Source organism: Podarcis tiliguerta (genome assembly GCF_965153285.1).
Source record: "Podarcis tiliguerta genome assembly, chromosome: 2".
NCBI classification, from domain to species: Eukaryota; Metazoa; Chordata; class Lepidosauria; order Squamata; family Lacertidae; genus Podarcis; species Podarcis tiliguerta.
Window position 1 is genome coordinate 23,927,963 of NC_139535.1, and position 27,191 is coordinate 23,955,153.

A 27,191-nucleotide genomic window follows, 5' to 3' on the forward strand; every position below is an offset into this window, starting at 1 on the left:
ACAGGGTTTCCCAAACTTGGGTCTCCAGCTGTTTTGGGACTACAATTCCCATCATCCCCAACACTGGTCCTGCTAGCTGAGGATGATGGGAGTTGAAGTCCAAAAACAGCTGGAGACCCAAGCTGGGAAACCCTGCACTAGAGAATGCCAAAGTTCCAGATCACCAGCAATGTTACTATAAGATGTTAATATTGTCTTCTACACTGAAATGTCAAGATACATTAAGTAGCTTGTGCTTATAGTCATGGTTTCTTCCTCCTCCTCCCCCCTCCCCAAGAGCACAGTTTTGTGTCTTTTAGAATGAGACTGCAGGACCAGATGTTACACAACACAGCTGAGCCTTCAAGGTGAATGACATAACAGGAGGCTCTTGCAGGCAGGAATACTCCGATACATCATGGTTTGAAAGACAAAGTCAAACTCATTCCCCAAGGTCATTCATTCAATGAGTCTGTGGTAAAAGCCCATAATTAAATTTGCCCTCTGCCTAGTCCAGAATCAAACTATTAATCCTCCATGGTGTGTGTGTGTGATTGTGTTACCATCTTTTCCAATATTTTAAAAATGTGAATACAGTGGTACCTCGGGTTAAGTACTTAATTCGTTCTGGAGGTCCGTTCTTAACCTGAAACTGTTCTTAACCTGAAGCACCACTTTAGCTAGCGGGGCCTCCTGCTGCTGCCACGCCACCGGAGCACAATTTCTGTTCTTATCCTGAAGCAAAGTTCTTAACCTGAAGCACTATTTCTGGGTTAGCGGAGTGTGTAACCTGAAGCAAAGTTCTTAACCTGAAGCGTATGTAACCCGAGGTACCGCTGTACTGGAAATCCTCATTCATAAATGATTCACATTCTAATTCTGACTACCTCACTCCAGGAACGTAACCATAGAATCTGCACATTGATTATAGCTACCCCAGAGTCTGAGCAGCATCTATGTCAGGGATAAGACACTACAGATGTGGAGACCCATAGGAAGTCTAACAATTGTCAGTAAAATACATCTGGCTGTTTTTGCTCCCTCTATCTTATTTCTCACAGTCCCATCAAATCACTGCTGGAGATCCCATGCTTTTAAATTACTGAGAATAGTTGGGCATTGAAAGGAAGGAATGTGGTACTGAAGGTACCCAACCCAGGAAGCTAAAAGAATCAACCTGCCGACTCCTTAAAAAAATTGTTTCCTTATTATATTGTCTGTAGCTGGTTTTGGTTGGGGGACACCTATTCTTAAAGTTCTAGGTGTGAGGCAATGCATGGCTTTCCTTGGTTCCGTATTTCAAGCTGAATGCTTCAGTGGTCCAACATTATAAAATGCAATGCTATGGCTCTATACCGCAGGTTCCTCTGAGCCACAGTAATTTATATGACTTTAGTCTAGACTTTTGTGCCAGTAGAAGAAGAAAAGTTTGGATTTGATATCCCGCTTTATCACTACCCGAAGGAGTCTCAAGGCGGCTAACATTCTCCTTTCCCTTCCTCCCCCACAACAAACACTCTGTGAGATGAGTGGGGCTGAGAGACTTCAGAGAAGTGTGACTGGCCCAAGGTCACCCAGCAGCTGCATGTGGAGGAGCGGAGACGCGAACCCGGTTCCCCAGATTACGAGTCTACCACTCTTAACCACTACACCACACTGGCTCTAACAGGTAGAGACATACCTTCATCCACTGGGGAATAAAAGAATTTATGCCTATGGAGAAATGCCAATGGAAGAGACTGGGAAAGTACAGCAGGTGATACAGCCAGGGCTGTGAGCTTTGATTAAGTCTACCTCTTTTTATCCATCTGTGATTGAGACATCATTGAGTCACATTGATTGGTAGTGATTCCAGCCCGACAACGAATGGATTGAAAATCGTTTTGCACAAAAGTTATTTCCCTGTTTTAAACTGACTAAACTCTGTGAGTTTGGGAAGTTTCTGGGTTGTTGTTGGTTTTTGCGGTGTGTGTGTGTGTTGGCAATAGAAAGCCTGATATTTCTGCATTTTTACCCTTCTTTCTTTAAAACCCCCTTTTGATCACACTAATTTCTTTAGCTTGGCATCATCTCAGAGAGACAGTGGATCATTTTCCGTTACATTATGAGGAATCATATTATGCTGCATTGGCATTATGGTGGTGTGGCTGTTTTTTAAAATCCTTTTAGAAATGATTCCACATCTCTATTCGCTAAAGCCCTCCCTAGGAATATAGTGGAACAAACTGTGATAACTGTGATTTAATTATTCATCGGTAGAGCAATCCGAGTAAAAATCTTCTTCCAAGCAGGATCTGTGGGTTGTACACAGTTGGCATCCCTCCACTAACACAGTGGAGGCACTGATCAACATAACTGGGAGGGAGGCAATTTTTGCTAATTTCCCTTACCACCTGCTGCTCCCTACACTAGCAACCACTAAGGAACAATGTGGGAGGTGACATGGCAGGAACTGTGAGAGGAGGAAGAACGTCTGAGAAGTGCCTCCCAGTTCTGTTGATGGAAGCCTCTGCCGGACCAAGAATCTCCCACCATGGAGGGTCAGCAGTTAGATACAGCTAGACATGTAAGGAGTCAACAATTTTTGTCTAATCCTTTGTAGGTTATCGCCAGTGCTTTTTCCATTCCACTGCAGTTCAGCTTCTGCTAAAACCTATGTTGTTCACCTGGCTATTTGCTATGGCCAGAACCAACAGAATTAATTATGTAATTAATTTCAATGCATTGCAATGGAAGGGAAACATAAAAAACAATGCAGAAAACAATATAATTATTTACATAACGTCTGTGGGCTAAACACAAACAAAATGGCAGTGAATGCCACTGGTATTTGCTTGCATGATTTGCGTCCCTGACCCCCAATGAGCTTGCATCAATTTTGTTTCCCATTTCCATTTCTGATGGTATTTTCAAATATCCCTAGATGAAATCGTATGTGCATTGTTCCTGAGCTAAGATTAACCCCTTGAAAGGGATTTTCAGCCTCTTCCTGCAAGTAAACCCAAATGAGCTTAATGTGACTTCCATCCTAGTACAGTGGTACCTCAGGTTACATACGCTTCAGGTTACATACGCGTCAGGTTACAGACTCTGCTAACCCAGAAATAGTGCTTCAGGTTAAGAACTTTGCTTCAGGATGAGAACCAAAATCGGGCTCCGGCAGCGCGGCAGCAGCAGGAGGCCCCATTAGCTAAAGTGGTGCTTCAGGTTAAGAACAGTTTCACGTTAAGTACGGACCTCCAGAACGAATTAAGTACTTAACCTGAGGTACCACTGTACATATGCATAAGATAACAGCTTTTGGTTTCACCACCGTTGATTCAGCGAGCAACAAATGCCCACTTCTCTCCTGATCTTTCTCTCTGAAATTTTCTCCCTGTACAACCTTGCCAGTTCAAGACGTGAACAGAACAATAAGCCCTTCCTACATCTTTACAACCAGGGAACACCACTTCCTAGTACATATACTTAGGGCAACAGCTCTTGGTTTCGCTGTTGACTCAGAGAACAACAAATGCCCACATCTCTCTTGGTCTTTCTCTCTGAAATGGTCTTCTCTGCACAGCCTTGTCAATCTAAGAAGTGAACAGAACAATAAGCCCCTCCTACATCTTTACAATCAGGGCAGAGCTAATGAGACATGGCACAGCTGCCAGAGAGACTCTGCAGGCATCAATCAGTACCACCACAAGAGACCCAATTGACACCTGTTGTCAACAGAGTGAACCAGCCTTTTCCACTGTCACAGCACAGTTCTTTTCCTCTCTACATCCTGTTCTTCCAACTGTTTATCTTCTGTCTTTCATGGAAAAGTGAATTCCACTCATTCATTTCCTTATAATTAACCTGATTTTCTGCCCATGCCTCAGTGTTCACCAGGAGATTGTGGAGTTGATGCAGAAACTCCATCTGGAAGAATTATATTAGTCACAGGCAGTTCCTTTCCCCACCACAGATAATGAGGATGTCCTCCTTGGCTCCAATCCTTGTTGAGCAGATATTTTAAAAATAGATGATGCAGCAAGGAACATCACCCAGGGATAGACAATAGAACTCTGGGTACGGATGAACTGTTGGACTCATGCATTTCTATCTTGGTACTAATAAGGTCTACCCATTGCCCTAAGCATGGTCATCTGTGAGTGTGCCAGTGCTGTAGATGAGCTGGGCAGACTGCTCACAGGCAACAGGACTGAGATATTGTGGTTGGGTGGCAATGAGCCAAATGTCAGGTGTTGTTGCACGTGCCAGCCGGAGATCAGAAGTTGAGCAGTTCCAAATGAGCTTGAAGATAAGTTGGGTGGTCACAGAGCATCACAGAGAAGAAATGGCAGGTAAAAGAGTCTTTGAAAAATAACATCACCAGTAGCAGATAGTATCCACTGGTGGGTTCTCTGCAGAGGCTGGAAAAGCACAAGTCTCATTTGGTGCGGAGCACAGCACACATTCAGTAAGAAAATAAGAAGGATCAGCTGGATCAGGTCAGTGGCCCACCTTCTCCAGAAGTCCTATCTTTTCAGTGGCCAGGCGGATGCCTTTTGGAAGCACAAAGGCAGGACCCGAGCGCAACAGCACTCAGCCCACATGTAATTCCCAGCAACTGGTATTCAGAGACATACTGCCTCCAACTCTGGAGGTAGGACATAGCCACTATCCTGTATAGATTTGTCTAATCATCTTGGAAAGCATCCATCACTAACTCTTGTGGGACCAAATTCCATAGTTTAACTATGCGATATGTCTGGCCCGAATCTCCCAACATTCAGCATCATCAGATGACACTGGGTTGCAGTATTATGAGAGAGAAATTTGATATCCTGCTTTATCACTACCCAAAGGAGTCTCAAAGCGGCTAACATTCTCCTTTCCCTTCCTCCCCCAGAACAAACACTCTGTGAGGTGAGTGAAGCTGAGAGACTTCAGAGAAGTGTCACTAGCCCAAGGTCACCCAGCAGCTGCATGTGGAGGAGCGGAGACGCGAACCCGGTTCACGTTCAGATTACAAGACTACCGCTCTTAACCACTACACCACACTGGCTCTCAGCCCCAAGTCCCATCCAGTCCAGCATTCTGTGCTCACAGTGGCCAAGCAGATGCCTATGGGAAACATGTAAACAGGACGTGAGCACAACAGCATTCTCCCCCCCACTTGTGATTTTCAGGAACTGCTAAAGAATTGAACTGAATTGAACTGATTTTAAAATGAATTGATTTTAGAATATCGTGTTAATTTTATTGTTGTTAGCCACTCTGAGCCCAGCTTCGGCTGGGGAGAGTGGGATATCAATAAAATATTATTATTATTATTATTATTATTATTATTATTATTATTATTATTATTCCCCAGTTCTGACTAGCCACTTTCTTTGCATCACGCATAATTCTATACACTTCGTTCACATGAATGGTCAACTAGCCGTATATGGAGGGTCACAGGCTAGGCACCTCTGCTCTATCGTATTTCCCCCCTTATTCATCTTTCTTCTAAGCTAAAAAGCCTCAGTCATTGTAAACTGTCCTCATAGGGAGCTGCTCCAGCCACCTGATCATTTCCAGCTCTACAGTATCCTTCTTTAACCGGTTTTCAATTCTGGTCACACTGCAAATTTGCATGCGCACGTCTACCATTGGGAAACGCACAGCACCTTGATAGACTTTGACAGTCTCCATCCACAAAGTCATGCAAGGTTCACCTTACATACTTGGAATTAGGTAATTAGATACTTGGGATTAGAATTTCTGTTTCCATTTATGTGTGTCAATATGAGCATCTAGGTGAGCTTGGAATTGCAAGAATGCAGCAACGTGTGCCTGTTCTCATGGATATCGATCTGACAGATGACATTCTCTGCTTCCACTCATAATCCTGGCTGCCTGCCTAGGCAGACTCAGAGCATCTCCGAAATCAGATATAAATGAGCGCCCATGCTTTCTGCTTTGACATCATTCAGGTGCCATGGAAAGCCTGCAACAATTTTTAAGCTCACCTGAAATAAACTGTGAGAGTGGCAATGCAAGAGAGAATAGGATTAGAAGAGACCAGAAGCCCAGAGTCTATTTCTGGCTCTCACCTTGCATCAAACTGTGACCTCTGGTGATTCAATTCACTGCTGCATAATATGCCTTGCTTTGAGCATAACAAAACTTTGCCTCAACCGTAAATGCAATGCACAGCGCCTAGATAAAAGGCACTTGCTAAGTGGAAGTTAATGTAAATAATGATGCTGCAACATTTCACTACAAGGCACAGAAGAAAAGCAATATGGGAGGTGGGAGAAGGGAGGAACTGTCTCCTTGAATCTCTTGTAGATATATCTGAGGAAAGATCTGCTTTTGTAATTAATCACTTGGCACCAAAGTCCTGGATGTGCTAATGCTAAATGCACATAAAGGCTTTGCTGAAATGCTTTTGGAAGCAATCGAAACAACAACACCGTGAATACTCGTTTCCTAATCCTGAACTTTGTAATTCACCCAGCTTTTTGTCAATATGGATGCTGAAAGACATGCTCATCGCCTTAGTGCAAAACCTCACACTCAGCCATACTCCAAAGCTTATATAACTGCAAAATCATTTTGAAGACGAAAAATGAAAATCCAAAGTATGCTTATCTAAGCATGAGTGATTGACTGATTAGTTGCAATCACAGCATTATACCAGGAGTTGTGTAGAAAATTATGGCATTCCAACAGAGAAAAGTATATGGCTTTCTAACACCAGCATGGATAAATTGTGCAAGCGAAAGTCAAAATAAGATGAGCCTTCTTCCAGAAAGCATATTATGTATTGCATCAAACTGCTGGTAAAAGGCTTCACTGCTTCCTCTACTTTTGAGTGTAAGGTAACTTCATCACAGAATCTTTATACTGATTATAGTAAGCAGCTTTTTGTTGTTGTTGGTTGGTGTTGAAAATTTAAGAGCATATGCCATTGGTCTGCTTTTCATTTTAACCCCTGGTATGGAAGCCAGCAGCCTCTTAGCACCAATACATTGTCTCAGCACCCATTGAGGGCATAGCAGTCAACCTTCCCTTTTTTGGCGGGAAATTCCCTTATTCCAGCGCCGTTTCCCGCTGCTTCCTGCTGCTATCCCAGATTGTTAGATATCCCGTAGACTGTCCCCGGGACAGGTGAGGCTGCTGATCCCTTATTTTCTAATCTGAAAGTTGACCGCTATGATTGGGGGTCTCCTAATAGAAATTTTACCAAGTTCCTGTGGCTGGTTTCAAAGTGACTCAGAATACTCTTCTCCCCACATTGCACTTCTGTATGGACGCTTCTGTATTATACTGTTTCTCCTTTCTAGCCAATCAATGTTCCTTGGTCATCCTAATTTTTTTCCCACAAGTCCACCTTCCGCAAATCATCTCCTGAGCCACCAGAGTGCTGTCTTTACATCACTTGCTGCCACTAGCTAACCCACACCTTACTAATCCTTCCTTAACCAACTTTAACCAACCAAAGATTCTCACAAAGAATCTTTGCACATTTCAGGGTGGTAGCTGCATGCATTTCCTTACTTATTAAATAGTGAACATTGTTTTTATGGGTAATATTGGGCTGAGGTGTGGGGAGAACTGATTGCGACTGCTCCCTGGTGAGAGGTAGAGTGTGTGCAACCCCCCCCCCCTTTCTGTGTGAACTTAATTTGGGGAGATAGCAGCAGATGTGAGAGTAGTAGTAGTAGTAGTAATAATAATAATAATTACAATTTATAAATACATACTTGCATATCTGGTTGGTGGTTTTTGGTTGTCTCTACTATATTTTTGCATTTTGATCTGCTGGTAGTTTCAGTTTATATTGATATTTAAGAGGCTCTTATCTAATCATTCTGTGCAACATATTATTAATATTAGTAGTAGTAGTAGCAGCAAGAGTAGTAGTAATAGTAGTATTACTGTTACTATTATTATTTCTGTTCAGTTCCTTAGCTGTTTCATGACTCTGCACTTATCACATATAAATCATACCCAGAGCCTGGCTGGAAAACAGCTCTGAACTACCTCTGGGTCCTTAGATTCTTTCTTTTCTTTTCAAAAAATATTTTCATCAGTAGCTTCAGGAAGCAGTGCAGGAAATGAACTGAAGGAGATGAAAATAAACCTACTGAGAGATCTAATGAGAGGTGGGGGGAGGGAAAGGTCTAGGCCAAGCATTGGTCACAGCAAATTGTAATCACAGTGTCCAGCTTTTCTTGGGTATTATCATTTTAATCTCCACATATACTGATTCACAAACACAAAAACCCTCATGAAATAGCTAAACCCTTCCTGATAGGGCTAAAGCTTGGAGCTCTGCTTTATTTTCTTCCAAAGAGATGGCTTATATAAGATGCTCTCCCCCTAGAGAATCTCTGTTAATTATCATCCTTATCATACACATATTAAAAATAGCAAAGTAATCCTTGTGTTAAGTGTTTGCGTTCTCACTGAAATACGTACTTCTAACAAATCCCTAATTAATTGTAGGTTTGCTGGTTTAATGAGCAATAAAAGAACATAAATAAAGCCAGGCACTGCATCACCCAAGCATTAAAACCAGCTGCGGAGATTTTACACTCGGCGCATGGGTGAACTCAGCCCACAGGGAGAGTCTTGCCAGGCAGGTTACCTAATGAGCTTCCCCCAGTCCTTTCTGACAATAAGAGACCCATGGAGCAAATGTTGTTTCGTAAAAGGGATTTTAAAGCGTGGCCTTTACAGAAGGCAGGAAGCAAAGATTTGAAAGAGAGCTGAACAGAGGAATGGCATCAATGGAGCAGTGTTTTCTGCTGGTATAAGACTCCATCTTAGAGACCAATTGTCATACAGTTTTTGATGCAATCTCTATCCCCCACCTACCCCCAATCTGGGGCTTCCTCTCCACCTCTTTGGAATTGTACTTCTACATACATATCAACTTGATAATGGCCGTGTTTGCATGTCATGCTAAGCCAAACGACGTCTTAGAGCTCATGGGCCTATGGGCTCATGGGAAAGGAGATCATAGCTGTTTTGCTCCTCTCCAGCCCCTTTAGCTCAGCCAAGATTTCCCACAATAGTTAATTCAAGTTGTGCATATTCCCACTGGAGGCTGCCTTCGCACTAACCAGCACTGCCGTGTTGCTGGCTTCAAATACAATTGCTTGGAATACTTCCTAGCAGTGGTTCACCAAGCAGACCTGGCTGCTTTCAGTGCTTCACACATAATGCTAAATCATAGTTTGCCTGGCCTAACTATAGTTTGTTTGAAAGTCTGAACCTAGCTCAGCAGACTCATTATAGTTTGTTTTCTGTCAACAAATGTCAGAGATCACACAGTAAGCATAGTTAATTAAAAAGGATGATTTATTGTCAAAACAAAAAGAGCTCCAGACGGCTCTAACACAGCCTCTGACATCATCAATCAAGATGACCCTTCTGAAGACTCCTTCCGGATTCTACAGAAGATAGAGAACTACTAGTGCCTTGCGATGCTTGCTTTGTTTCCAGTCCAACAGCCCTCTCCTTAGCCGACTCTGAGAAGGGATTGGATCAGCTCCCCCCTCTTCCCTTTCTGACACACTACTTCCTTCTCTGTTTGCTCCTGTTTGAAACTCCCAAGAGCTTTAGCTGGCTTGCAGCCTGCTCGTAGCCGTTCCCTTATCGACCGGCATTCTAAGGAGCGGGGGAGTTGACACTTGCTGATGCTCATCCTCCCTGGCAGATAACCCTCTCTGTTCCTGGCTGCTTTCTTCAGCTGGTTGGAAACCTTCACTGGGATCTGGCTGCAAACCTTCCCTGGGGGTTGGATCATTCATGACAACAAACTGCTATATGAAGCCATATAGCCAGATGGGCGGGGTATAAATAATAATAATAATAATAATAATAATAATAATAATAATAATTTGAGGCTCCTGTGTTCAGCTGAATGCACTTAGAGGCCATCTTCAGACCCTTCTGCTCAATGCAGGAAGGCTGAGAGTGGAGATGGATGGACCAGTTTGTGTGGGTACATTGTGGCAGGTGCATATTCTGCACCCCTTCCCCTGGCTTGTGTTCAGGCTTAATGTCTGAGCATGACTAAGAATGGATACATACTTCAGAACATCACCACCCAATCCATGAAGCATAGTTCATGTTTCATAATACTACATTCAATATATACAGTCCTACCTTGGTTTTCGAACACCTTAGTTCTTGAATGTTTTGGCTCCTGAACACTGCAAACCTGGAAGTGACTGTTCAGGTTTACGAACTATTTTTAGAAGCCGAATGTCCGACGGGGCTTCTGCAGCTTTTGATTGGCTGCAGGAGCTTCCTGCAGCCAATCAGAACCCGTGCATTGGTTTCCAAATGATTTGGAAGTCTAACAGACTTCTGGACCGGATTCCGTTTGACTTCCAAGGTACAACTATATATACACACACACCAGTTATGATACACTGGGTGAAGGATTTTGGATATAATAGACAACTTACAGCATGGGAGAAGCTAGGGAACTGGGATTTGAAGTTCACAGCATGTTATTCATTGAAAGAAAATTATATGAAAAGGTTGTATTGTTGGTATTTAACTCATAGCAAATTAGCTAAAATGTACAAAACAGGGTCAAATATATGCTGGAAATGTAAGGAAAAAGAAGGCACCTTTTATCATATGAGGTGGACATGTAAGGTAGTAAAAGAGTTTTGGGAAATGATATACAATGAACTGAAAAAAAGGTATAAAATAACCTTTTCTTACACCCCCCCCCCCCAGTTTTTCTTTTAGGGATTCTATAAAAGACCTCACCTACTAACTGGATATGCCAAGGTTTGGACCTGACGCTTTCTGCATGCATGAATGTACGCATATGCTGTACCACTGAACTATATCAGAATCACAGAATTTTAGAGTTGGAATGGTACTATCAGGGCACTGCCATCAGTGCCGGAGGGAGAGAGCAAGATCCAGAGGGATTCCAGAGAGCGTCCGGGGATTGGGAGAGGCAGCCCATCTTCTGGGGAAGAGAATCAGCGTAGCCCCAGTGGAGAAGGGGGGCAGATGGGGGAAGCGGCAAGGCGATCCCATGACTCATTGCCGGGGACCAGCGGGGAGAGTAGGGGTCCTTCGCTGCCTACGCCCTCCTTGCGCAGAAGGCTTTCGCGCAGAGAGAGTAGGAGGAGACTAGGCATCAAAGAGCTTCTTTGCTGGAAGAAGTTTAAGAAACGCCCACTGACGGATTCTGCCAGAGATTGAGACAGCCACGGGTGAGTGGCTGTCCGGACAGAAAAGGTTCATTCAGGCAACCCAGCCAGGTGTTTGCACCGGCTTACGCACAAGCAACCCCTAGAACCATTACAGGTACCAAAGGGACATCTAGTCTAACCCCCTACAATGCAGGAATCACAACTAAAGAATCCCTGGCAAATGGCCATCGAATCTCTCTTTAAAAACCTCCAGTGAATGAGAGTCCACCACATTCTGACGACTCTAACAGAATGTTTATAGTAGAGGTTGTATGGCCATCTGTCATGGATGCTTCAGCTGAGATTGCTACATTGCAGGGGGGTGGGCCCCCTTCCCTACTACAGTTCCATGATTCTTAAATGGTATGCCCATCTGGAAGCGACACAGTAATTGTGTCCGACTGGCAGGAGAGAGACTATGGTGGCTAGCATTAATGGGATCTTCAAGGACATGTAGACCTCCCCATGCTGCTGTAACCTAGTTATCGCATTGCTCGTCTATCCTTATCCACAGAGACTCAGGATCCTTTTGCTCCCAGCACCAATATTTCACATTTTTGTTCTTACTATGTGATCTGTCTCCAGTTGTCACATGATAATGCAAGCAGCCAGCACAGCCTGAGGTGTGGGCAATTTTTTTTAAAAAAGATGTAGGGCAGGAGACAGAATGGTGTGCAAGCCCAGCTCCCAGGCAGGAGACTGCAGCTGTGATGGAGTAAACCCAGAATTAGCAATCCCTTTGAAGTTATCCTTCTGCCTCTTCATTTCCCTAATTCTCTCCTTTATTCTCTCCTTGGCTGGGCAGCAGGGTTATTAATCAGAACAGCAATGCCCACTGTGTTCTTTTGAACTGTGGAATATTTCTCTCTTTTTTGACTTTGAGGAGGAGGGAGATGAAAAAAAGCGAGGAAATTAATCTATTCATGAAACAAATATAATCCTCATCTCCTGGGAATGAATATGTAAATCTGAAAAGGAAAGTACCAAATGACTGAATTTGCTCTAAAAAAAGAGATGCACTGCTGTGAATTTGGAGGACAAAAAGAAGAAGAAGGGAAATCTGTAAGCATGCTCATATAAAAAGGAACAGTCAATGAATATTAGGCTAAAAAGTGATATATCAGAATCATATCATTCTCCTTTAGTTCTTCAGCCTTGTCTCCTGAGGTGTTGTGGGACTATAAAACCCATCATCCCCAGACAGCTTAGCCAATGGTCAGGGATGATATAGCCATAGTTCAACAACATCTGGGGACAGAGGCTGAAGAGTATGCCTTAGTATATCAATCATGACATTGCATGAACTTGATGGAAGGGAACTAGGAGAGTCAATGGCTAACCTATCAGGTTCTCTTCACTCTTCCTGCCCTCCTCCCCCACAAACATCCTTAAAATAGCCATTCTCAACCTGGTGCCCTCCATATGTTTTAGACCAACTCCTATCATTCCCAGCCAACATGGTCAATGTTCAAAAGTGGTAGGAATTGCAGTCCAATAACCTCTGAAAGGCTGAGCATGAGTTTGACCAAACTGTGGGAGGCAGTGGAAGACAGGAGTGCCTGGCGTGCTCTGGTCCATGGGGTCACGAAGAGTCAGACACGACTAAACAATAACAACAACCTGTTCCCAAACTTATTTTGTCCCATTTTAAAATTGCTGAAGATCTTGCCAGATCACTTAATGTTTTTTCCACCTGTTGAAGCAATTTAAATGCACTATGTTAGATGATATATGATTTCTAAACTTATTTTTTTACACAAATACACTGCAGACCACTGCAAGCTAACAGCCTGCAACTTGGGGACTCCTAGTCTATGTGGCACAAATTTTGCTCACATGTATCTTTTACACTTGCTGCAACTCTCATGGTAGCTTCAGCTTTATTTATTTTGTTACATTCTCCAGGATCAAGATGGCCGCTCCCCATTTTATTTTCACAACAACCTGGGAGGCAAGTTGGGCTCAGAGATAACGACTGGCCCAGTAAGCTTCATAGCTGAGGAGACATTTGAACCCAGGTCCAATGCTCTAAGTACCCATACCATGCAGGCTCTCATCTAATTCTTTCACTTATGCAAGCCTCCTCAGTTCTATTTTAATTTAAATACTTTTCATGTGGAGAAATACTGTGGCTACTCCCTTGCAGAGATTAAGAGACTATAGAGAAGAAGGGCAGATGAAGGGTTCTGCACTTCACTAAAAAAAGATAATATTTGCCCACGCACTGCCCCTTCCATCACCATTTAGTCCTGAAATATTCACAGTTGAGTTTTGGCACCAAATGCCAGTGGGAGATGCCTGCACCCACCGCAATAGCTCTACCAACAGCCCACTGGAAAAATGCTACCACAAAAACACACCCGTAGAGATCAGCCAGAAAGTGGGTATTTGCAGAACAAGAGATTCCAACCAGAAAGCATACTAATAAAAAGGCTTAATGCAAATTTCACTGAAATAGGGACAGGGGCGCAGAAGGAGAGACTCAATGCCACAATTCATTTTCAACAAAACTGTCAACATGCAGGGAGGTAGGAGGAAGATCTGCCGTCCTTTTGCTTCCTTCTTATATTGACATTTCTGTGTTCTTTGCAATGTGAGCTCCCCATGGCAAGCACAGCTTTCTCCTCTCGGTTCATCACAAAGTGGCTTCACTCTCCTTTTCTGAGTCCGCCATGAAGAGCTGCATGCTGGGTGACTGATGATCAAATTCCACCCCAGCTTCACCTCCCCGGCTCCTCCTTTCCCATCTGACTGTCCTCTGCCTGATCACCACTACTCATTGTCAGACCCCGGTGCCTGGCCCTGTGCCTGGCTTGCTGCTCAACAGAGGCTGTCAAAGCCCTCTGGCCAGAGGCTGTCACCTCTGTACGCACTGCTGATGTTATACAAAATTAGTTCTGCAAACAGCTATTCCTGAAAGCCCTTCCTCTAACAGCACCATCCTCTTGATGTACAGCACAGCGGAGCACATCCCATCTCTTAGGCAGCTAGACAAGAGTGAACAGATAGCGTACAAGCCAGCTGCGGAGTCAGAGTTTAGTAGCAATGCTGATGAGACGGCATGTAAGTTGTCACACTCAATATCCTCCCACAAGAATACATGCAAAATAAAGCCTGTGGGAAGCACCCATGAATCATCACTGTTGAAAGACTTCCTTGTTATTCTCCTGAAAATTAACCAATGTACAGGCCAGTGCCATAGTAAGAGTAGAAATCCACACGGGTACACTCATATACAAACAGCTGGTATTCTCCTGGAAAACAGGGAGTCTTACCTGACACGCATTGTACAGAAGCTGGTGTTCAAATTTCTTGATACCCAAGATGTTCTGGAACATCTCATACAGTTGTTCCTTGCTGAGAATCAGCTCCGAAGCAGCACTCGCGGTCATCCTGGCTTGTGCTTTGCGAGGATCCTCTTCACCGCGATAGATCGCATCGAATTTTGCCATCCAGGAACTCAGAACAGTCTCCTTGCTGAGGCCATCGATCTCGGGGAGACTTCGGACCCTCTTTTCAATATGTTTCTTGAAGACTTCCCGAGAGTCGTTGGCCGAGAAACCACCACTCTGAACCATTCTGGCAACACGGTCACTTTTCAGAAACACCTGCAAGTAAAACAATGGAATAAAATGAAATCTCGATTCCCCTCCTGGCTGTTTCAGAGCATGCTGGCTGTGAAATGACTGGAAGCAAATCACATTAGGAAATACTGTCTAGCGGCTTATGCACGGGACAGTACGCACTAGACAGTAGTCAAGGAATATAGCATTCCACCCTGTGTTTAAAGCTAGACCCAATGAACTGGAATAGTAAGCCATGACTTTTTTTCAGGTGGGCACCATTGCCATTATAAAAGAACAAGGGAGGTGTTCACTGTGAGTTCCGGCACCTCTTTTCCCTAGAAAAATAGCACTGAGTACACAGCATCTATACTTTGCAAACCTTTTCTTTTTTTCAAAAAAAGAAACAAGAAAAAAGGACATATTTTTCTTCCCAACGAGAACTTTGGCAGCCATGTAAGCAACCATCAGGAAATGGAATGACATTTTAAGCTGAACACAGATTTTGATAAAAGTCACTACATAATCAGATTCAGGCTCTGCTATTCTCTCTCTCTCTCAGGGGCAATTCAAACATGACAAATGCCTGACAACGAAAGTCTTTCAGTGTAGGGGAAAGTGTGTAAATCACATATCTTGTCACTTATAAACTGCACATCCATCCATCCATTCATTTTGCTGTATGTGCCTGTGCTGGGAGACTGGCCCATGTACCCATGTTCATTCAGCAAAAAAGTCAGACCATTGAACTACCCAATATTGTCAGGCAGCAATCTAAACCGCACTTATCTGGAAGTAGGACTTTCTTCTGAGTAGACATTTTTAGGAATGTGAAGCAGCTCTTCTGGGTCTCGGGCAGGAATCTTATCATCACCTGCTACCTGAACTCTTGTAACTGGAGATGCCAGGGATTGAACCTGGGACATTAAACCTGTAAAGCAGGTGATGCTGACCATCATATTGAGCCTTTGTCCCTCCCTCAGTGTCCTCATTGGAAAAGCACATGCTTTGTGTGCCTTTGACTTAATTTATTCTGTGTGGACATCTGCCACCAAAATTGGACAGGAAGGACAAGGCACTAGAATGTGGATACATTATGGAAAACCTGAAGTTTCAGGAGCTTTTTCAGTGGTTAAGAGTGTAGTGGTTAAGAGATGCAGACTCGTAATCTGGTGAACCGGGTTCGCTTCCCCGCTCCTCCACATGCAGCTGCTGGGTGACCTTGGGCTAGTCACACTTCTTTGAAGTCTCTCAGCCTCACTCACCTCACAGAGTGTTTGTTGTGGGGGAGGAAGGGGAAGGGGAAGGAGATTGTTAGCCGCTTTGAGATTCCCTAGGGTAGTGATAAAGCGGGATATCAAATCCAAACTCTTCTTCTTCTTTATTCATTTATTTTCAGATTAGTTTTACTTCACATTTCTTATACAGGGAATCAAAAGGTCTTACACTGGACAACAAACATGCTGGAAACAAGTCGTTTCTGCTTAAAACATAAACTAGTTTTATATGGAAGTGGCTCCTCAGTCACTATGCTACTTCTGAGCAGGTGGGTTGATGTCCCTTACCAGAAGGGAGTGGAACAGGGGCAAGGTGCTTAGGAGGAAAGCATGGTGCAAACACTCTGGCAGAAGTGACAGTTTGACTCCGACGATGTGTTTCCACCACACCAAACTACCCGCTGTCATGTCCCTTCCCCTACCAGGAAACCATGGCGACTCACATGCTAGGGTAGTGGTTTTGCCCAGCCAGAAAACCACTTCTGGTTTTATAACAATGTAGTTTCTTATGGAATTCATGTTTCGGCTCAACGTAAACATGTTCTTTCTTATTTCGGGTCTTAAACTACCGCGTAAGATTCAGAATGTCATAGCTCTTGGGTTCTGTGATTAGGTACCAAATATGTACTCTGTTGGGAGCTGCCCAGAGTGGCTGGGGAAACCCAGCCAGATGGGTGGGGTATAATTATTATTATTATTATTATTATTACTATCATCACCATCTCCAGGTTTGACTGCTCTGGTTAGGTGCTTGGGATCAATTCTTTATTCTTCTACTGCAATTTTCTTTCACCTTTTGGAAAGCATTATGATGCAATCCACCAACATTAATGCTGCATTTCTGTTCATTTTTATGGGACTTTTTCAGAGTTTCCCCTTTTTGCCAGCCTTGCCAATAGTCTGCAAGACATGAAAGTGAATTGGCTGTTATACCGCCATGGATTAATATTACGTCACCTGCTTAATTCCTGCAATGAAGGAATCACAACTAAAGAATCCCTGACAGATGGTCAGAGGCTGGAATTCCTGTATTAGTTGTGATTCCTGTATTGTAGAAGGTTGGACTAGATGGTCCTTGGGATCCCTTCCCACTTGTACAATTCTATCATTCTAGAACATGACCCCCACTCCTTAATATTTTTTTCCTTTTCCTTTCTGGGGTCCTGTTTTTCTGAACTCCTGGTTACCCAAACAATTTCAGGAACTAGGCCATTTCAATAAACGAAATTATTCTGTGTCCTCATGCCTTGTAGCTTGACAGAAACAACAGAATGTCTTGTAAGGAGAACATATTACCTAAGCAATTGACCTAACGCCATTATCAGACAAACCGGGATGAGAAAATCCACCTCTCACCTTCTCACATAACAACTTTCCAATACATTGTGGCCTGCTAGGAGCATTGTGGCCACACTTTAATTAAAGGAGAAGGAGATGCCAGTGAGTGACAGGATGCTATTTGAGAACCGGCCGCAGATCAAACCTTGTTGCTATGTAGAGTCGAGTGTAAGAAAAGCAATCTGTGCCTCACGCTATTCTGAGGGTCTCTTTTCATCACTCTATGCAGACAGATGGAGTACAAAGCAGAGGTCAGACGCAGGGGATGAAAGCCATTTGACACTGTGACAGCCGCTCTGGGGAAGAACAGGGAAAGATGACATTTTTTCTTTCCCTAGGAGCCACCTGTCAACAGTGACCTCTTTCTGGCAAAGGTATGAAAAAAACAGATGAAAGAGAAATGTCCACCTCGAAGATAGAATCGTCCACACAGGGAATAAAACATGACACATATCCTTTCTCTGAAGGCAGGACACCCCAGGGGGGTGGAGATGAAGTGGAAGGGCTGGAACTCCTGAAAGCTCACCATGAAGGACCACCAGCCAGTCTTCAAAAAAGTCCAAAAGGATTAGTAGTCTGGAGGGCGTTGGTTTTGTTTTTGTTTTACTAGCCTGCTAAGAGGCTAATAGAGAGGAATCCCTCTGTTATTCAGGATAGTAGCCTCTTAGCAGGCTAGTTACAATATAGGAATAAAAACCTGTAGAGTATTCCTTTCCTGTATTACTAGAATATGGCCTTCCTGTATTCCTTTCCTGTGTTGCCTTCCTGTTGAATTCTTAGAGATCCTGCGTAGGTGGTATTTCTGCACATTGCCTTCCAAACAACCCTGGCACGGATAGCGTGGAGTCTCTAAGTGATGTCATGACCTTCCTATCTAACTATATACATCCCCTGTTTATCACCGCAGACTAGAAGAATGTTAAGTGAACTCTATATAATCTCTGAGTACCATCCTATCAATCATAGATTGCTATGTTCCTGTACTCTCCCTATCTAGTGATGTGTAATGTCTTCATGTAACCCCTCGTATGTGTATGTAATATTGTAATGCTTATATGCATCCCACGTGTAACCAATCAGCACCAAGCACATATGCAGCAATTGGGGTAATATACAATAAAAGGGACTCTCCGAGACTTGGTCGAGGAGATGCCTCCCACATGACACCACTACTCGTCTGCCGCGTATGATTTCAACCCAACAAAAATCCTCTTATCAAACAGAATGATGAGGAATGGGAACCAAGCCAATGGGCAAAGGAGGAATGGAGAGATCCGTCCCTCCTCGGCCAGCCTCCTCATTCACCGGCCTGGACTCCTATGGTTACCAGCAGATGACTTGTTAAATGCAAGGTTAGACTGTTGGTTTTTCTATTAGCACATGTGTTCACTTGTGAAACATGAGCATCATTTGGCTGCCTTGCAGGGAACCAGGCAGAGGGCCTTCTCGGTAGTGGCCCCCGCCCTGTGGAACGCCCTCCCACCAGATGTCAAAGAGAAGAACAACTACCAGACTTTTAGAAGACATCTGAAGGCAGCCCTGTTTAGGGAAGCTTTTATTGTTTGATAGACTATTGTATTTTAATATTCTGTTGGAAGCTGCCCAGTGTGGCTGGGGAAACCCAGCCAGATGGGCAGGGTATAAATAATAAATTATTATTATATATTATTATTGCACAGCTCCACTGGCCCACTTCAGCAGCTCCAGGGGCCAGTTTTAGAATTTGGTGAAAGAATCCAGGATCTGTAGTAACTCAGATGCGCTTGTAATTGGATATGCAGCTCATTTCAGTATGCTTGCACCCACCCCTTTGAGTCACCATTTTGCATTGGGCTCTCCCCCAAAGCTACCATTTTGTTCCTGGCTCTGCCTGGTGTCCCTCACAAGCCTGAAGCATTCCCCGCTTGCTCTGCTGAGACTCTTGAAAAGAAGGAAAACGTCTCCAGTGCTCTCTCCTGCAAAGGGAGCCAGAGCTAATTCTGGCACTTCTAGCCACTTGCAGCAGTGGGGGGACTCTCAAAAAGTATTGAAGATAACTTGTGCTTCCACAACAAGCATGGACAAAAACATAAGAACATCCTGTTCTCACAATGGCAAACCAGATGTCCATGGAAAACCCACAAGTAGGACCTATGGGCAACAGTGTTCTCCCCACTTGTGATTCTCAGCATTCAAAAGCATAGGAGAGGCAGGACACAGCCATTATGGCCCAATTCTACTCTGTCTCACAGTTTACTCAGTTTTCAGAGCTTTTTACAACTGAGATGCCCTTCCATTTAGATCAGCGAATCTAAAACAAAGCAGATGCATAGGAGAAGAAGAGAGGCAAAGCAGGGTGCCCGTGAGATGATCTTATTTCGACTAAAAGAAAGAAAAGGGAAAATGGGTCAAGGCGGTAATGGCGCCCCATCAGAAACAAGAAGGCATTTCTCTCAATTTGACAGAACAGGGAGGGCTGCTGGCAGCCTGGAAGGCGTAAAGCATTGCTTTCTTAATGGCGTCAAGGATGGAATGAATGCAGTACACTGTGAAGAAGCTAGGCCGGCAGAGGGGTGTACCTGCAAATGTTCAATAATTAAGGGACTGAAAGATGACCCGAGGACACAGCAGTTTAATGCATTGAGTATCTCGAGCTTGGAAAAGCACTAAAAGCTTATAATGCTCTCCACGTGTCTTGGAGGAAGAGACACTTCCATAAAAAAGGATAACAGACTGCATGAGTACAAAAGGAAGAAAGGAAGCGTGAGGATTCTCACTCTAGCCTTGCAAACTTGAAGCAGAAGAATGTTTCAAGTCCCCTCCTGACACTCTGAGCAAGATGGCATCTTTCATATTTCCTGGAGAAGGAGATGGAAGTGGTTTGGGAGTGACTTTGCTATCAGGCACTTCTGATTTGAAGGAGCATCTTGATACAGCCTGCTCTTCATGAGCAAGGAGGCACACATGCAAAAAAAACCCCACCATCACCAGCGGCAGGAATATGCAAGAATCAAATCATGTTAAGGGTACCAGTTGGTTGTGCTGGTTACTGCTTGAAGAAAACAACCATCACCACATGCAGGAAGGACCAGGTGCCTTTAGCATGCAATGGAGGCGATGTCTTGGAGAGCTACTGCCAGTCAGTGCAGATAAGACAGAGTTAGATGGACCAGTGATATGACTCCATTTAATGTACCTTCCTTTTATTGCTAGCAGTCTATAACTTTTCTAAATAAACAAATACTGGTCCAGATGGTTCAATGGTCCAATTCCACAATGGTCCAACTTCCTATGTTCCTAAGTGGTTTTACAGCAGCAGATACTTGCTAACTCTAGCATTTGGTTTCCTGTGTATGTAGAAATTCTAGTTAGGAAAACATGAATCTGCAAAGTTGGCCCCCTGACACGTAAAGGAAGCTTGCATGTAAAATATGAAAGCAAATGTTAATGCATATGGATGTTGTATACCCAAAATATGGTGTTTTCCTTCCCTGATTATTATTCATTCATGCGAACTGAACTCAACAAGTATATAGAGATGTCAAGTGAGCTATCTGACAACTTGTAAACAGTTATAGATGCCGTGATGATCGGTCGCAGAGATTAATTAGTACGCAGAAGACTTATTTCTAAAAAACCTAATTAACTGCCAAAATATTGATTCTTTTAACAAAGATATTATATAATTGGAAAATAGCACTCCCTAATTGAAATTTATGACCTCTGGAATGAGAAAAATGACACAAAATAATCTAATGACTGAATACTGTAGGATAAGTACTCCCTCAGTTCCACATTAGTCTTTTTATAACCTTCCCACTTGTTTGTTGCTTAGAAAACACCCCCCCCCAAAAAAAGCCCCTGAGGCAATGTAAACTTACTCAGATATATTGTTAGTTAATATTTCTGTGCACTATAATATGCCACAATCCTCCAAATTAATTCTCTGGGTCAGCCCACTGAAAGCTATTCCAAAATAAGTGGTGTGATGACTTGAGCCTTTAGGCGTGCACACACACACACACACACACACACACACAAATTGTCATAAAGAGTTAGGTGAGTAAGAAGTGTTCTGCTGAATCAGACCAAAGGCCCACCTTGTCCCGCATCTCGTTTCCCACAGGAGCTAATCAGATGCCTCTTGGAAGCTTAAAAGAATGGCCTAAAGGCATTAACCCTTCCCAACTGTTGCCCCTCAGCAATTGATTTTCAGAGCTACATTACCTCTGAACATAGAAACAGTACATAGATCTACACTGCCTTGGAATGTAGAAATAGAACACAGAGACACACTGCTTCTGACTAAAATGATTCCATATAGGCATTGTTGTATTGGGAAGTTTTCGATGTTTTGTTATGTTTTTTTATATTCTGTTGGAAGCCGTCCAGAGTGGCTGAGGCAACCCAGTCAGATGGGTGGGGTATAAGTAATAAATTATCGTCATCATCATCATCAACAGCAATAGTTGTTAAAAACATATCCTATGTGAGTTTGTCAAATCCCATTTTAAAGCCATCTAAACTCTTCTTTCTTAAAGTTAGGAAAAAAGAAACATGCTACTGCAGAGGTTCTCAAACGTTTTTCTTTCTTTCATGGACCATCTGAAAATTGCTCGGTTTTGAAGCAGACCACTTAATAAACCTCTTTCCTGCCATGCCAGAATTGTCAAAACCAGTGTCCTTAGGCTAGGCCTCTTAGAAGGACCCAATTAACTGGCGCTTCGCCTTTTTAATAATAGAAAAAATCAATAGACCGCTTCAGCACCATGTTGCGAAAAGCGCAGGCCCTAGGCCAGGTCTTAATATTTCTGTGCGCTATAATATGCCACAATCCTCCAAATTCATTCTCTGGGTCAGCCCACTGAAAGCCCTGGTCAAAACAGCTTGAGTCTCCACTGTTAGACAAAAATAAACCCAGTTCAGGGCCAAGTATGGGTTCCATGACCTTTTCTCGATTTGACCTCAATAGAACTCACGGACAGCAGTTTGGCTACCTCTGAACAGCTGCAGTTGTTAGGAACAGGTTGTACCCAGTTCGACTCCTGCTCCATCTGACTGGCAGCCGCATCTCAGGCAGAGGCCTCATATCCCTGGTTACCTGTTCCCTACATTCATGCTGTCCATGGTTTTCCCAGTAGTGATGTATGGAAGTGAGAGCTGGACCATAAAGAAGGCTGATCGCCGAAGAATTGATGCTTTTGAATTATGGTGCTGGAAGAGACTCTTGAGAGTCCCATGGACTGCAAGAAGATCAAACCTCTCCATTCTTAAGGAAATCTGAGTGCTCACTGGAAGGACGGATCCTGAAGCTGAGGCTCCAATACTTTGGCCACCTCATGAGAAGAGAAGACTCCCTGGAAAAGACCCTGATGTTGGGAAAGATGGAGGGCACAAGGAGAAGGGGACGACAGAGGATGAGATGGTTGGACAGTGTTCTCGAAGCTACCAACATGAGTTTGACCAAACTGCGGGAGGCAGTGGAAGACAGGAGTGCCTGGAGTGCTCTGGTCCATGGGGTCATGAAGAGTCGGACATGACTAAACGACTAAACAACAACACATCCATGCTGTAATGATTTATGCTACCTGAGCTGCAGAAATTGTAATCGTGCTTTTTACACAAACTGCAATAATTTCATGGAAGACAACAGGCCCAATCCGCCTTCTATTAGTTGCTACAAACTCCCATTGAAAGTAATGGGACAGTTGAGACTCACTTTGGTTCCTGGTGGCCCACTGTCACAACGAACCCCGATTTGGTTTGGGATCTCAGGGTGACATGACAAAAGAACAGGGTACAGTTTACTAACAAACCGAGGCATAAAGCCTGGAATCTGCTTTGAGCATGGTGAAAGGTGATGGCATTTACAGAGCCGGACAAAGTTGCCTAGTACTTGTAGAAAACAATTCGTGGAAATATATAGTTTAGGGACATGTTTGGACCCACAGCTTGCCGTCTCCAACCCAGTGCCCACAAGAGGTTTTGGACTACTTCTTGCATCAGCCCCATCCAGAATGAGTGATGGGGGCTCCACTCCAAAACATCTGGTAGGTACCAGGTTGGGAATGTTGGACGAGTCAACTGTCTGCTTCAAAGTGGGATTAAAAACACAAAGTTGTTTTAGTTTTAATATTGGATTAACATTTATTGGAAAACGTTTCAACAAATTCTGTCTCTTTACGTGTGTGCAACTATGAATAATTCCTGTTGCTGGAGATTAAGTTGTTCTATACACTCTGGAGGCCAGAGACCTATCTTCACATCTGTGTCCCCGGGCCTATATCATGGCAGCAGCACAGGCTCCTTCTGTCTCTGGGACGTACTGTATGTGTACCAATTATGATGGTGCCTGTTCCTTCGTCCTGTTGCTCACCTGCTGCCCCACCCTAACTGCTCTTCCCACATGTGCAAAAGAAATACAAGCAGGAAGAAAGAACTCTGGGACTTGTAGTTCCTGAGAGAGCAGGTCACATGGCGAGAAGCCCTATTGAGTTGTTTGTCCCTTCTCACAATGTTAATCGCATTGTGGAAATAGTGCACTCTGTGGGTTGGAGGGTGACGTAGTGGGGAGGCGGCTACACACACAGCAAACCAATGTGAAAGAATGGCAACCTAAATTTAGGAATGGAAAAAACCTGAATGAAATGGAAATGGACAGATTCTACCATCCCAGCCTCGGATTGGTCCATTCTGTGCACATGGGGACAGCTTCTGCCCTTTTAGAACCTGAGAACTGGAATTGCCACTCTATAGTGTTCTTACCTCATAATAGCTCTGGACGGCATTCATGAAAGCTTCATCTGCTACAATCTGAGTTTCTCCATTGAGGAAGGCTTGGAAGCGATCCTTGACGGTTTGGAGCTGCTGTTTACTTATCTGAAAAACCAATTAAAATGCAAAATGTTATTTATATAGAAATGTCATTAAGATCAGCAAAGAGGTAGAGTAGCTTAAACACATCATCAATTATTATTATTATTATTATTATTATTATTATTATTATTATTATTATTGTTATTTATAAAAGGAGACAAACTGAATTCTGTTATATGGAAAAGTATGCAAATAAACCACATATGTGTCTATTGTACTGTGTAATTTGTACTGCTTCCCCTAACCATTAGGAAAATATGAAGAGACTATGAATGGCTGTGAAGTCCTACCCCACCGAACATGGGAAATTCAGCCTTCTCCAACAATGGAGGAATAACATAGCCATTGTGATGACTAGTCGTTTATAGTCTTATCATCTGATGAAGTTGACCAACCTTCTTTTAAATCCACCCAAGTTGGTGGCCATCGCTACATATTGTGGGAAAGAATTATATAGCTGAACTATGAGCTGTGTGAAAAAGAACTTTCTCTTGTATGAATCTTTCCATCTTCCCCTTCATTGGATGGCAATGGATACTAATATCATGAGAGAGGGATATGGACGGGGAAGAAAGTTGATTGAGTCAAAGCCACCTGATCCACACTTATCTTGATCCCACAGGCCTCTATTTATGCCCTTATGTTTGTCTTAAGGTGATGGCAAGATGACAGGGAGGTGTTGTGTGGGGAGACAGAGAGTGAGGAAATGTACAGGAACCACGGCGGAGCTTAAAAATGTAAAACTACAAAACACAATGCAATATATATGCTGTTATGCCTGGAAATGCTCTGTGCTTTGTTATAAATTGGCATGCAAACAACATTTTAATTTGTATCATTTTATTTAAAACATCCCTGTGCAGTTTTATGTTCCAGAACAACCATATTTTTTAGGGGGGGGGGGACTCAACATTTCCCAATGACAACAATTTTTTTTTCTTTGTGGCTCCATTTTAATAGGAGTTTGGTTAAATTGTTTTGAAAATGAATGATATTGGCTGACATTTCTGGAGACTTTTTGCTCATGCACTATGAGAAACAAAGCTTGGAATTTTACAATCTGTAGCATTGTTTGTTTACTGAACGAATATACAATTTTAGCTGTACTGGAGTAAACCAGCAATGCACCCTTGCATCCTGTATGTGTCTCTAGTAAACCTTAATGTGATTATTTTATAGATTGCAGAACAGCAGGTGCTTATTGATCTCCCCCACCCCCTGTTTCAACAGCAACCATGACTGCTGAGAGCAGAAGTCAATTCCTAAGAGGAAATTAAATTGCTTTAATATTCCATTTAGCTTTTGCAGTGCTGCAGTAACAGCTGACTGGCAACAGCTCCCTGTCTGTTACAAGTCTACATAAACAAGGGTATATATTTGCATTCAATCATATGGGTAAAAAGAGAGAAAAGGAAATCAAACACACATTTCGTGATTTTCACCATGTGTGTGCCCATGTTTGAATGCTTTCAATCACAGTTCCTCTGATTGGGTAATTGTGATCCTACTGCCTACAGAAAAATATTCTGGGCAAGGGTTACACCTTTGCCAAAGTTGTGCACTCATGTGTTCCTTTAGCCCTGCAGATGTCTTTTATCTGTTTCTGCTTTTATGTAGCCTAGTGTCAGTTAAGAGGTCCTTTCTTCTGCTCCCATTCTCAGATGGATTCCCTTAGCTGTGCCTAAATAACTATTCTGACCATCGACTCAGCTATACAGCTGCAAATAAAACGTTTTAAATGTGTTGTGAAGTGCAATGTACAAATGTGACACTAGATGGCAACAGTGAGCTATGCAAAATCCAATGCATTTTTCAAAACGTTTTTAAAAGAGTATTTTCACAGCATTTTTTTAAATAAAAAAATTATGTGTGTAGATTCCACCCATACTGTGAACCTGCCAGCATTGCTCTATGGATCAGGTTCTGACTGGGCAGGGATCAGGTTCTGACCTCCCATCTGATGGCCCGTAAGGCAAATCTTTCAGGGTTCACATCATCAGCCACACAACTCCTGCTATTCTTAAAACAGCTAGATGCCTGGCATGGGTGAAGTCATTTGCATGGGTCTTTCCTGCCAGATAACTGCATTGGAATTGCAACATGGAAAAGTGGCTCCGCCGCCGCCAAAAGCATGTGTGAATGGGACCAAAGATTCCTAGATGAGCAGTACAGCCTACAGGTCAGCTCTGAAGTTCAGGCATGTGGTTGATCAGCTCATGGGACAAATATTACATTTTTACTATGGTCCACCTGGATATAGAGAATAAGGTTGTTTCTAGTACATGCACTTGATGGATTTTATGCCATGCCTAACAATTTTTTTACTAGAAGAAGAAGAAGAAGAGAAGAAGAGTTTGGATTTGATATCCCGCCTTTCACTCCCTTTAAGGAGTCTCAAAGCGGCTAACATTCTCCTTTCCCTTCCTCCCCCACAACAAACACTCTGTGAGGTGAGTGGGGCTGAGAGACTGTGACTGGCCCAAGGTCACCCAGCAGCTGCATGTGGAGGAGCGGAGACGCGAACCCGGTTACCCAGATTACGTGACTACCGCTCTTAACCACTACACCACACTGGCTCTTAACCACTCTCACCACACTTTAGCTCTACTACAGCTAAAGGGCACGTAGGTTATTACACCTTCTGCACCCTTTTGAAACTCACTCCAGTACAAACACAACCAGCCACGTGGGAATCACTTGCCCATGTTGCTACTCCTGGTCAATTGATGGTCAGGTAGGAAAGAACCATAGAATTAGCTCTCTCCTTACATCAACTTGTACAAGAATTTAAGAAGAATGTGCTGGATCAAGCCAGTGGCCCGTCTAGTCCAGCTACCTGTTCTCACAGTGGTCAACCAGATGTCAAAGGGAAGCCCGCGAACAGAGCACGAGTGAATTTGGCAATAAAATTGTTGAGGGCAGAATCTAGCACCTTCAAATACACCCACTTTCCAAAGTTATAAGGAATCAGACTGTGCACACAA

General features: G+C 43.3%; 1 protein-coding gene across 13 annotated transcripts in view; it reads right to left on the minus strand.

The window, feature by feature from the left end:
• The window catches only part of CADPS (calcium dependent secretion activator), a 342,990-nt gene that overhangs the window by 249,134 nt on the left and 66,665 nt on the right, over positions 1–27,191 (minus strand). For all 13 annotated transcript variants that reach the window (XM_083424654.1, XM_083424653.1, XM_083424660.1 and 10 more), the window contains exons 2-3: positions 24,097–24,210; positions 14,450–14,782 (exon numbers count right to left, since the gene is read on the minus strand). In XM_083424654.1, the coding sequence (XP_083280780.1) occupies positions 14,450–14,782; positions 24,097–24,210 (447 nt within the window). The remainder of the gene's footprint in view (positions 1–14,449; positions 14,783–24,096; positions 24,211–27,191) is intronic.